We start from the raw sequence: 12,936 nt of genomic DNA, 5'->3' as shown, positions 1-12,936 counted from the left end.
CCCCACCCTCAGTTGGAGAGGGGCGGGGCTGGGGTCGCGGGGAGGGGGCGGGGTCAGTTGGAGAGGGGCGGGGCTGGGGTCGTGGGGGGCGGAGTCAGTTGGAGAGGGGCGGGGCTGGGGTCGCGGGGAGGGGGCGGGGTCACTTGGAGAGGGGCGGGGCTGGGGTCGCGGGGAGGGGGCGGGGTCAGTTGGAGAGGGGCGGGGCTGGGGTCGTGGGGGGCGGAGTCAGTTGGAGAGGGGCGGGGCTGGGGTCGCGGGGAGGGGGCGGGGTCACTTGGAGAGGAGCGGGGCTGGGGTCGCGGGGAGGGGGCGGGGTCAGTTGGAGAGGGGCGGGGCTGGGGTCGTCGGGGGCGGAGTCAGTTGGAGAGGGGCGGGGCTGGGGTCGCGGGGAGGGGGCGGGGTCAGTTGGAGAGGGGCGGGGCTGGGGTCGCGGGGAGGGGGCGGGGTCAGTTGGAGAGGGGCGGGGGTCGTCGGGGGCGGAGTCAGTTGGAGAGGGGCGGGGCTGGGGTCGCGGGGAGGGGGCGGAGTCAGTTGGAGAGGGGCGGGGCTGGGGTCGCGGGGAGGGGGCGGGGTCAGTTGGGGCGGGGCTGGGGTCGCGGGGAGGGGGCGGGGTCAGTTGGAGAGGGGCGGGGCTGGGGTCGCGGGGAGGGGGCGGGGTCAGTTGGAGAGGGGCGGGGCTTACTGACGCGAGTTTGAAGATGGCGGCCGCCGCGGTGGAGTTGAATCGCGCGCAGTCGCTCCTGCACTGCGATCAGAAAACCTCCATAGACATCCTCCACCAGCTCGGTGAGCGCGGGTGTGACGGAGCGGTGACGGGGACAGGAAGGGACCATAAAAAGGAGAGACGGCCACACGAAACGGGGACGAGGGAGACCAAGGCGCGCGGCGCGGGGCCGGTGTTCAATTCGGCTGAGTCACGCCTCGCCTAGAAGCCAGGCCGCGCGGCACATGCGCCTCAAGAGGAGTGTTGTGGTCGACTTCACGGGGTTTCTCGCAGTCATTTGTAGCGATTGTTAGCATTTATACACGCTAGTAGTAGTGGTTGTTGTGTTAGCAGTAGTAGCGCAGCTGTGTCTGGAGGTGTTCGTGCCCTAGGTGTAAATGGCTTCTGTTGGTGGAATTGTTTCAGTGGGTAAGTGTTAGTAGAGAAGTGTCCGCGTGAATAGTGTTATAATTAGTGGTGTGGTTGGTAGGGTTATTGTTTTAAACATGATTCATAATTAGTAGTGTTGTAAAACCTATATTTGGGAATGTTCTTTTCATTGATAAGTATTGTTGCTTTGTAGTTGGTAGTTCTATTGTCAATATAGTATAATGGCTGTTATTAGTAATGTTTAATTTATTGGTTGTGTCAGTTTGGGAGTTTTTAATATTAATGTTAATATTACTGTATCTGTAATACTGGCATGAGTGGTATCCGTGCTGTTAGTGTTTAATGCGGTAGCCTTGTTTAAGTGTTCATATTCTCCCTGTTATGCTTCTTTGTGGCGGCAACTCTTATAAATCTCGTCTTCTCATTCGGACACGTTTTACTATCATCGTCATAAACTACGGTTTCACCCACCCGCCGTTCCTGTTCCACAGCAACCGTGCCAACAACCCATTAGAATTGTAGGTGAGGACTATGATCTTAAGTAAAATTAAACTGGTTCAGAGAGAAACTATATTATTACTTTGACTGCACACGTTTGCCTTTCTGAACCGACTTGTAATTTACACAAGCTCACAGGTGTACAATGCCAATTGGAAAGGAAACGGATGCCAAAAAATGTACCCACAATGCCGGCCTTTTAACTTCAATGAGTCATGCTTGTTGTCCTCTCACCAGCCTCGTTTGCACGAATTCCATTACAGTTTTTACCTTGTATACCAGACGGGTGGTATAGCATTACGAAGACATTACACATAAGCATGTGGATTATCGCATCTATTTTTCATCCATACAGATTCGGAATGGGCTGAGATTCACAAAACAATGTTTGATGCTGTGGTGAAAAAAAGTTGTTCGTAGGCTGGTTCACGCATGTGACTGTTATTTTAGGTGAGTATAATGATGATTAAAACAACTTTAGCAATAACAGTTTTCAAAGCGTAGTCCTTTTCAGCTACAATTCTGATGGTTGGTGCACGGCTGTTTTGGAACGACGAATGGGACATTGAGAGACGCAGTTAATGAATGAGAACCCAAGATAAAAGAGCTGGCAGTTAATTAGGAATGAACTTTAAAAAGTCTCTCCATGGTTCATTCATGATGAGCGTTATTAGTGTTATTTTTATGAAGCGTTTATTTATTACTAAAGTCGGTGATTTTGCTGTTATGGTCATTGCAAATACTGTAATGTGTTTATTTTTTATGGAAAATGTGTGTTCGTTTCTTTAATTGTGTTGCAATGTAATTGTAAAGCGTATATTTGTATTATAATATTGTCTGTATATGCGTTATATTTTTTCATTTTAATGATTTTTAAGTGTTCAACTGAATGTTGTTCTGACTTTGAAATCTAGAGGACGCTATTTTGCTGTAGCCAAATTTTACCAGTCATCCTCAACGCAGCTCCATATCCCCATGTTGATATGAAAATAATATTGTATTTTGGAGAAGGTATCTTTTATTGTTATTGAAAATATGTTGATGGTCATCTTGATGCTCTTCTGGATGTGAACTCGTGCACATTCTTTTGCAAAATCGAAATTTTACCAATTCCTGTGCAAAAATATAGGATATTTATTTTCTAAAATAAAGTGCGACTTGAAGTAACGTTTGATTAACGTCATCTCTGCAGTCAAACGAGATGTGGAAGACGAGGATGAAGAAGCCATTCGGGTGAAGGAGCAGAGCATCCTGGAGCTGGGGGGGCTTTTGGCCAAGACTGGCCAGGCCGCCGGTATAAATAACCCTCTCCAACCACACTATTCTACTCCTAACAACTTACGTCTAATCATGCATAACTCGTTTTTTTGCCTTTTATTGCTATGCACACTCTTACTAATATGCATGTGCAGGACATTTGCTGTTACATTGACATTGAACAAGTCTTATCTCTGCAAAAGTCTTTGAGTGCTGATGACATCGCCCATATGCCAATTCGTACTTTTATAAGTTGCATTTATTGGAAAGTCTTGCCACACAAAATATTGTTACGTCACAGCTCATGTCGCAACATCAGGGAGATGTGATTACACCTTCATGTCTATTGATGAAAATGTATATCCTAAACGTGTACTTTAGTGCGCATTTGAGCAGTTACCACATATACACAGTTCATAAACACATGGTCAAAGGCACTTTTAGGATTCTTATGATTCATTGTTATTACATGGGGCCCACAGATTAAGTTATCTTTAGGAGTTCAACATTGATGTTAAAATGCTGAATTCTGGTGCCCAGTTTGTTATAGCCACAGGAAATCTAGTAACACAAATAGTGACAATGTTTGTGTTCTAAAATTATAATTGGAAGCCAAATAACATCCCATTGATACAAGAAGCCGCTTCTACAATGGAGATGTACAAGAATAGGTTTTGCATTCTTAAAGTAGACGTAGCAGTGTGGTTGTGGTTAGAACATGTACTGAACTGAAATGTATGGAACTCCTCCGCTGATTTCACGCTCCGCTCTGTCCTTGCACGTCCTGTGCCTCAGAGCTGGGAGGGCTTCTCAAGTTTGTGCGGCCGTTCCTGAACTCTGTGAGCAAGGCGAAGGCGGCGCGCCTGGTGCGCTCGCTGCTCGACATGTTCCTGGACATGGAGGCGGCCACGGGACAGGAGGTGCGTCACACTCTCTTCCCATGTAACCACACGCTTGCCGTCTCCTGTTCACCCCCAAGAGTGACAAAGCTCGGAATGCATCTTAAATAATGCTAAGCCCAAAGTCAGGTTATTCAATGGGGTCCGCTGCTCATATTTTCATTTTTTATTTACTCCAGTCACAACTACTATCCATTTTCTTTCGTTGTACCACGTCCTTTATAAGTAAAGAGACAATAATTGTGTAACTTATATCGGAGCTATTTTGGTATATATCGAGTAGTAGATGGGGAATGACCCTTGTTCTCGTGTGGTGAAAAATTTCCTCCGATGTTCTGCAAGATGGCAGCTGTATCACAATAAAAAAATATATAAACGTTTAATATGGTAAAAACTCTTATGCGAGTTATACCCCATTCACAACAATTGTTTTTCTTAAATCATACTGACTTAGGTTATAGTATTATTTAAGTTCTATTCGTGATTTATTGAATTCCCTTGTCCAATAATACGTTTCATATGATTTACCATGCGATGACCTTGGATTGTGTATTTGTTGCACATTTGCGATGTATCGGTAATGCCGAGTTTGTCTGCTTCCTAGGTTGACCTGTGCTTGGAGTGCATTGAATGGGCCAAAGCAGAGAAGAGGACATTTCTGAGGCAGGCACTTGAGGTATAGAAATAAAATATTGTCATGACAAATGTGTTGTATTCACTGCATGGGAGCGATGTTGGCATTAAGCAGACTTTTGCTGAAACGCGTATTAATAATTGGAACGTAAGGTGAACAAAGACTAAATGTTTTTTTATTAAAGCTAAGAAAAGATAATACAATTTGTAATCGGGCAAAGGCCCTTTCCAAAGGTACATGAGTGCTCCAGCAGAGGGGAAGGAACAACGTGTTGTCACGCTGAAGTTGATGTAATTGTAGGCTTCACTGGAGCACTCATGTTTCACTCTGATTGTGGCGTGTCACCACAGGCTCGGCTCGTGGCGCTTTATTTTGACACCAAGCGGTACCCAGAAGCCCTGCAGCTCGGTGAGTTGTCAAGCCTGCCTCTTGCTTTCACCTCATCGTACTTTGATTCAACTTATCAACCTCATTCTCCCCAATAGTTTTCCTGCGTTCATTCTTATTTTCATTGGTGGTCCTCAGTGTTTCCCCCATTACGCTTTCAGTGTCTTCCATATGCTCTTGCTGTTTAACACCATCCCTTTGCCAATTTCTGTTGCTCCAGCTGCTGTTTTGCTAATTGGCAATACTGTACTTCTAATATATTTTGTCTTGGTGCTTTTTCTGATGTTGCTCCCGCTATTCTTTCTGATATTAATCCTGTTTCTGATTCTGTTCCATCTGCTGATTTTGCTTCTGCTGCTTCTGCTGTTTATTCCACTACATGTACTGCTGTTGATTGTGCTGCTTCTCCCCCTGCTGCTACTGCAGGCTCCCAGCTGCTGCGGGAGCTGAAGAAGTTGGATGACAAGGCGCTGCTGGTGGAGGTGCAACTCATGGAGAGCAAGACCTACCACGCACTCAGCAACCTCCCGCGGGCGCGTGCCGCCCTCACGTCCGCACGCACCACGGCCAACGGCATCTACTGCCCCCCCAAGATGCAGGCGGCTCTTGACATGCAGTCAGGTGTGTGTGTGTGCATGCCGTGCTGTGGCCATGCCATTAGTGTGAGAATTGTGCAAGTTAATTTGTATATTTTGGCAGCAGGGTGGCGCAGTGGCAATACCCTGTGCCTCAGTAAGAAGAATCTGTAACTGGTGTTGGCAAAATTCCCAAATGCTGAAAAGTTACCTGAAAATTACTCAGTTGGGATTGCACAAAGTGACATCACCCCTTCTGAAAAAACTTGACAGGACTATCCTGAAAAAGATTCTTAAGGCTCGGTAAGACTTTCCTGGATAAATGAGCATATTGTCAATTCCCAAACTGCAATGCTATTGGCTAAAAGAGTCAGCATGTCATGTGGAGTTGAGATTAGTAGGCCCACAAATCGATGAATTCTGACTCGTGTTTGGTGCATTGCATTACCTCTGGCAGGAGGGGACATGTAAACGACTTGCATAGAGTACATATATAAATAATTAACACAATTCAATGCAAGTATTATGAGGATAATAATCGATATTAATGAATTGATGCATCATTACGCCTCTGGATATTATGCGTTATAATGCTATTTTTGTTTTAATAATGCAAGCTTGTGTTAGTCCTTCATAACTCTGCCATAGCCGTATGATCTGTTCCTGGATCAGAATGGATGGTGCGTATTCACAATTCTGCATTGAGTGCATGTATGTTTAACTTATTTTGCACGTGGCCAACCGCGCTAGTCTGAGGTGAGAGTAATTGACACGTGGGCACCGATCACTTTACATGAGCAGATTGTCAGCATTGTAATTTTTGTACCCTAAGGAATAATCCATGCGGCTGAGGAGAAGGATTGGAAGACGGCCTACTCCTACTTCTACGAAGCCTTCGAGGGATACGACTCCATCGACAGCCCAAGGGCCATCACTGCCCTCAAATACATGCTGCTGTGCAAGATCATGCTCAACACGTAAGTATTTCCACCCATCTGCTGGATATTTTTTTGACGTGCGCCCTTGCAGATTTAGGGGGTTTCCATGCTGATTGCAGTGATCAGGTCTAGGAATGTGACTGTGCAGCTTGGCCATTTAGAGAAGGCATTTGCAGTAGAAATGCAAACATTAAAAACAAAATTTTAACCAGAATAACTTTCAGGAGGGTACTGTATTGAAATGTTTTGGCAATTTCATTAATGGGATTCTGTTTTGTGGGATGAAAGCCCAAAATGTTTGAGGGGTTCATAAAGCCTTCAGCACTTTGTATTCCTAAAGCGGTTCACAATCCTACTGTATTATTAACCATGTTCAATCCTACTCGGCTTCTGATATTTGAGTTTTTGCACATTCGGGGTGATTTGATATTGGATAATTGCTGCCTTTCTTGAATGTGTCACAGGCCTGAAGATGTTCAGAACATAGTGAGTGGAAAGCTTGCCCTCCGCTACGCCGGCAGGAAGGTGAGACTTATTTTGAGCTGTTTAACAGCCCCAAATACTGACCGTTGGCAAAAAAAGACAATTTTAATGTAGCTATAGCCTCTTGCTGACACGTGTCTTCTCTGTTTGCTGTTTTGCAGACAGACGCCATGAAAAGTATAGCGCAAGCAAGCAAAGACCGCTCCCTGTCAGATTTCAACAAGGTGAGATCCCCACTAGGTGTCATTCATTTCCTTGCACGTGTTCTTGATATTTGCTTATAAAAATATACAATCCACAAAACAACAGCTCTTATCTATTTCAAAACCTACACAGGCTGTATGTCCCAGGTGTTCCAGCACAGTTTTGAGGCTTCAGTGTGACCTTCAACCTGCAGTGGATAGATCATCGCTGATGGTGATGATGAAGAGTAAAATCACAGTGACATGACTCAAGTTTTACAATTGGTCACATGACCGTAGCTTTAAATTCTAATTTCTCTTGAATAAAAAATCCAACCTATTTCGGAAAGCCCCAAAATGCAAACTGGGGTATTAGTATAAAGAGTTCTGTCGTATTTTAAATACCTGTATGCAAGTCTCTTGTGAATTAATGTATCCGTTACCTAAAGGCAGTCGAGGCCAATCCACGATGTTGATTCTATTGATGCCACCATACCTTACTACTGAGAGCACCAAATCCTAATGACTAGACGAGCAGGCAGGGTAAAAGCTGTGTCCAGCATGGGGCTGGAACCTACGACCCTGAGATGAAGAGCCTCATGCCAGCCGGGCAGCCGTTGACCGACATGGCTTGCGGAGGCCTTCATCCAGCAGTTGATTAACAATGGGATATGCATGTATTATTGTACCTTGCCATGCTTCCTTCTGCTTGATCCCACTGTTGTTGCAAAGCCAGTGTTGCTACATGAGATGTCACATTGCTTGACTTAAGCTCATCATCATCGACCAGTTCGCTTATGGATGAAGGCTTCGCCATGCCTTCACCCTCCTTCATGCTCCTGCAGTGCGAAAAACCACTCAGCACCTGCACATCAGTCGATATACTCGCTTATACCTCCTTGGTGGAGGTATGGTCAGGCGGGCAGTGATGCGGGTTTCCTTTGCCGCATTCTGTCCAGGCACTGTGCGAGTACAAGGAGGAGTTGCAGAACGACCCCATCATCGCGACGCATCTGGAGAAGCTCTATCAGAACCTCCTTGAGAAGAACCTCATCCGCGTCATTGAACCCTTCTCGAGGGTACAGGTACGAGCTCTCAGATTTTCTCCCGCTACTGTAACAAAGGAAGTCTGAGAGCCGAGCGTGGTGGTAATGATATCATATACCTGTGATCGTGTTTCAGGAGCTTAGCTTGGTGGCTCCTGTAGAGATGTGCAAAACTCCCAGACCTGCTGGGCTGCAAAGTAGCCAATAGATGGCAGTAAAACAAATTAATAACCATCCTGCGCCGTCCTCCCGCTACCATCTCTCTCTGCTCATGTTCTCATTGTGACAACCTAAATGTGCCCAATGTCGTTGGATCTTTGATATTTACAGGGTTGATTCTGGTTATTTGAGAATACAAGGTGTTGTAGGCTTGGGTGGCGAGGTGGCCAGGAAGTTTGTTGTCCTTCCCCCGCACCTCCGATTAGCACGGTTGGCTACGTACGGTGTTCCAAAAGTTCTCAATACATACCGTTGAGGAGCTTTTGAGTCATATTCCGTGCAATGCATGGACTTTTTCCAGGACATATGAAAAACGCTGCTTAAAATGGAATTAGTCAAACATTCCAATGTAAGAGCCTCCTGAAAAAGTATTTAAACTTCATGCGGCACTTTTATTAAAATAAAAAAAATCCATATAAGTCTCAATTGCCATCCATTTCTTCAGCTTTAACACGTTGCTATATGTTTACTTTTAGATTGACCATGTGGCAACACTCATCAAGCTAAAGAAAGTAAGTACCTACTTGTGTTTTTATTAAATCGCAGGATTAAGTAAATTGTGCATATATTCATCCGTTATTATCATGCATTATACATGCATCATAATGGTCTTGGAAGACAAATAATTTATAATTCCTCTTTGTGATTGGTTTGTATAATCCTACAGTCACTATATAGGTCCTGCATTCACAATGTTAACATTTTCATTCATTCTTGAATCTGTCCTGATGCAAAATCATAACAATTGACTGGATTGTGAAGGGAGGGGTGATTTGTGCTTGTTTACCTCATTAAAATTTTAGGGAATGTTTTTATTTCATCTCGTATGTTTCTTAACAGTTATTGCATTATTTTTAGAACTTGGTGGAAAAGAAGCTTTCACAAATGATTTTGGACAAGAAGTTCTACGGTAGGTTATTTCAGCACAATGCAAATTCGGTGATGAGCAAAGGCAATCAACGCCTCAATGTGCACCTGTACACAACGCTTCTTAACTCTCACTACCATTGCAGTTCCGTTCTTCCCACTGATGCATATGCTTGAATTTTCCTGCACCTCCGATTAGCATGGTTGGCTACGTACGGTGTGAAAGAAGTTCAGCACACATACGGAGCGGATGTGTGTCTTGGAGCTTCTCATTAACATCCATGCATGCGTGCGCATGTCCAGGCATCCTTGACCAGGGCGAGGGCGTCCTGATCGTGTGGGAGGAGCCGCCCGTGGACAAGACGTACGAGTCGGCGCTGGAGACAATACAGAGCATGAGCAAGGTGGTGGATGCGCTATACAACAAGGCAAAGAAGCTCACATAGGTGCGTATGCTGCAGACTACACAGGGCGATGGCTCTGGCAAAGGTTTTACTTTGAAGGGGCCTCTATGCACTCGGGCGTGTTTGTGGCAGACGTTGCTAGGAACGGTTACTGCGTATTTCTTTTGTAAAAATTGAGAGGTGTCCAGGTAAAAATGCATTACCCACACATACTCATTGCCTACCAATTATGAATTTTGTTCACATTAGGTAATTAATTATTACGTTTATCGTGAAGCCAAAAGTGGGTTGTTAAGTGTTCCAATGGAGTTGGTGTGGGTTATTGAAACATAATCGCTTTGTTGGTTTTCAGGTTTTTTCAAGGCCACCTCAGTTGTCAATGCCCAATTTGGACAAATTTAACGGATGCTCCCCCTAAGTGAGCAACTGGGATATAAACTTTAAATCAGAGGTCAACATGACTAACGAAGGTTTTGTTCTCTGCAGACCAATATTCACGTAATTATTTTCGACAAACTCTGCTTTCATAGGCTATACTGAATACCTGTCACTATAGGCCAATGCTGTACCAAGTTGTCGTACCTGCCCACAGTAAATGTGTTCCTCGTGACAAGTTCGAGCCAAGATTGCCCCATTGCATAATGGCCTTTACTCTCAGGTGGCTGATTATCCCTTGGGATTTAGAATTTACGATGATCCACCTCAACGCCCACACAAAACACTTTATATTATAACACTTACAACAATCTATTCACATTTATTAAATGTTTGTGCTGGCATTGTTTATTGTGGGTAAAATATACTGAATAATTATCTTTTTCATCGTGTTAAAAGAAAATCAGATTTTGGTCCATCAGCCAGTGAGACTTCCAGACCATTTGTTTTCTTGCAGCATGCTGTTTACAGAAGTTTGGCTTAATGGACCAAAATGTGAGATTACTCGTATGTAGTAAATAAGACCCATGTTAATCATTCTGCACGAGATAGTTTAGTTTACTTGTCTAATTGTTTCCTATTTTACCTGTGTTCCCCCACAGAATCAACTGTTATTCGACCCCTTTCCCCCCCTGCCCCCCAAACATCCCCAAATTCTTCTCCACCTTCTTCCCCTCCACTCCCCCATCTCCCCCCCCCCCCCACCTTCACCACTCACACCAAGGCCAACCCCTCAGTCCCTGCCCAGTGGGAGTGAGTTGAAGAGAGGGACGCTGCACGTGCGGTTGCTGAGTGTACTTTGTGCGACCACTAGTGCTCTAGTCCCCTCTGTAAAAGAGCGTTCAACCCGGTTTTGTGTTTTATGCACGCAACAGTTTTATAAAGGATTCGCCACAGGCGTCGGCCACAAACCTCGGTCGCTGGTGAAACACACGAGTGGCCCCCACACGAAGGTGTTCCGTGGAGTTCGTGGGTTTGTGCTGCGGGAGGCACTCAGGAGGCGCTCTGGGCTTCACAATCCAAGAGTAGGGGCTCACGTTTGTACGGGGTCCACTTCAAATACCACGTAATACTTCAGTACAATAAGTAAGCTCTGTCTGATTTTTGTACAACCGACGATAGTGCGATTGACGGCTAAATATCTACGGACAAAGCTGCAAGGAAACACATGTTTTCAGGAGCAGTGTCACAAGTGCTGCAGTGGGATTTGTCGCACATGAGTACGAGTGTTAACGAATGTCATTCAAGGCACATTTGGGTACCTATGTTACTTGTGGCACTACTTCTGGTTGGCAACTGTGTGCACTATTTTTTTTGTGTTAAGTCCCAATTTTTTTTATTACGGTCATCTTTTCAGTAGGTTGGCTCTGTCTATTGAAGTTCGTTCAGAACTTGCATTGCTTTTATAACAACTTGGTTGGCACGTGTCTGGTAGCTTTTGTTGTGCTGCACTGAGTAATGCAGCATTGGTAGCGCAGCAAAAGTAAAGCAGCAGTGCATTTTCAGCTGATATTTCTGCAGGGAAATGAAAAAAATCACCAACTGTGCAGAAAGTGAATGTGGATATCACAGGATCTGTTTTTGCAAATCCAAGTCGTGGTGTGCCAGACTTAGAATCCAAATTTAAAATTTAAAAGATTATTGATAGGAAAAAAAAATTGCCAAGGTTTATCTGATATTTTTGAAGCGAGAAAACAAATCTCCAACGGGATTTCACCTGATGAAATAAAGGACACTTGATTGCATGGGAAGACCTGCCCTGCTGTTATTTTTAAGGCCAATGATGCGCGTCTGCAGTCATGTCGATTTCTTCTGGTTTACGTTATTGTTTGAAGCGCGGTGGACCTGTGGTTATAACGAGGGAAGCCTCCAAGCCGTATCTCGTCCAAAACCCGCCCTCCCCCACCACCGCACCCCTAACCCCTTCAATGACCTCGTCTGCACAGAGCGACTCGTCGCGCCGGCTGGGGAGGGCGTGCCGAGAGGATAACCTCTGGTCTATTCCTCAATAAAATCCGACGTTTTCCAAGAGTGTCGACATGTGTTTGACGTCTGGGTGAGACGCAGTCTTAAATTCTCACGGTGTCAAGATGAGCTATGTTAGCTTTCGAGAGTACAATCAGTGCAGCTGTACCGGGGCCAATGGGCCGGATGGGTCCTGTTGCTGTGTTTCCAGAGAGGGCGGAAGTTGGGCAGGAGGCCCCATTTAATTCCTTTCATCAGGCAGGGCCCATTCTAAACCACACCAAGCACTGGCCAAGATGCACACACGTTATGAAACTTAATTCGGTAGACAACACCCTTGGGAATTCAATTGGCATACATTTAGGGTGCGATTTGAAAAAGGTTTTAGCTTTTGTCCCATCGGAGTTTCGTTTTTGGCTCCTTTATACATCGTGTTCAATTTGTGAAAGTAACAGGAAACCGTGAGCATGTATATTGAACTTGTTTCGCACCAACCGTGCTAATCGGAGATACGTGGAAGTATAGTATGCATACATTGCAGGGCTTGCACGAATCGATGCATGTGATCTCTTACCATGAGGCTTCAGGTAGCACACGACCCTGGTCTGAGTTTTGAGACGAGTGGCAGCTAGCCGGTCCTGGGCCCCCCTCTTCAACCCGCATAGACCATCGTGGTTGTAGTATGGTCAAACAACCACCATGACTGACAGCATGGGGAGGCCTTCATCCAGCAGTGGATTGACAGGGTTGTACATACACCCTGACATCGCACCCATCCCTCAATAGGTTCGGTGCCAAATTAAGACTACCTGCAGCAGTTGGGAAATTTCTAACTAATGTTGCCGATGATAACCTTGCGGTAGTCCAGAGGTCACCAGCCATATTCTTCCGGTCGACACTCGCGTTTGATGGCGGGTAACTTTACGTAATGTCACCGACTTGTACTTCTCTTCTCAACGGGCCAAGCCAAATGGTCTGCGCAGGGCAAATCCGGCCCGCGTTCACCCAGTTGACAATATTGAGACGTTATCGTGGCCAAAGCTGTTGATGCCAG

General features: G+C 45.4%; 1 protein-coding gene across 2 annotated transcripts; it reads left to right on the top strand.

Annotated features, from left to right (window-relative positions):
• The first annotated feature begins 677 nt into the window (after nt 1–677).
• On the top strand, nt 678–11,946 carry PSMD11 (proteasome 26S subunit, non-ATPase 11). Of its 2 annotated transcripts, none has more exons than XM_078598255.1 (14): nt 678–786; nt 2,784–2,885; nt 3,644–3,768; nt 4,352–4,423; nt 4,732–4,789; nt 5,195–5,389; nt 6,176–6,320; nt 6,746–6,806; nt 6,926–6,988; nt 7,906–8,031; nt 8,688–8,723; nt 9,070–9,121; nt 9,382–9,524; nt 10,520–11,946. In XM_078598255.1, exons 1-13 carry the CDS (start codon nt 699–701, stop codon nt 9,522–9,524), a joined length of 1,266 nt encoding a protein of 421 aa, XP_078454381.1. In that variant the 5' UTR covers nt 678–698; the 3' UTR covers nt 10,520–11,946. The 2 variants fall into 2 exon arrangements, with proteins under 2 accessions (XP_078454381.1, XP_078454382.1); XM_078598256.1 differs by lacking the exon at nt 678–786 and adding an exon at nt 966–1,132.
• Nucleotides 11,947–12,936: the final 990 nt, after the last annotated feature.

The sequence above is a fragment of the Lampetra planeri genome, chromosome 10 (assembly GCF_965212315.1).
Source record: "Lampetra planeri chromosome 10, kcLamPlan1.2.h2, whole genome shotgun sequence".
Taxonomy (NCBI): Eukaryota; Metazoa; Chordata; class Hyperoartia; order Petromyzontiformes; family Petromyzontidae; genus Lampetra; species Lampetra planeri.
This window is presented reverse-complemented; position numbering and strand designations above follow the sequence as displayed.

Bases quoted from the DNA above. Each gene is read 5' to 3' on its own strand.
- PSMD11 (XM_078598255.1), top strand. From the start codon at position 699: ATGGCGGCCGCCGCGGTGGAGTTGAATCGCGCGCAGTCGCTCCTGCAC. The intron at 2,886-3,643 runs GTATAAATAACC...CCTGTGCCTCAG, and splicing joins CAAGACTGGCCAGGCCGCCG to AGCTGGGAGGGCTTCTCAAG. The intron at 4,790-5,194 runs GTGAGTTGTCAA...CTGCTACTGCAG, and splicing joins CCCAGAAGCCCTGCAGCTCG to GCTCCCAGCTGCTGCGGGAG.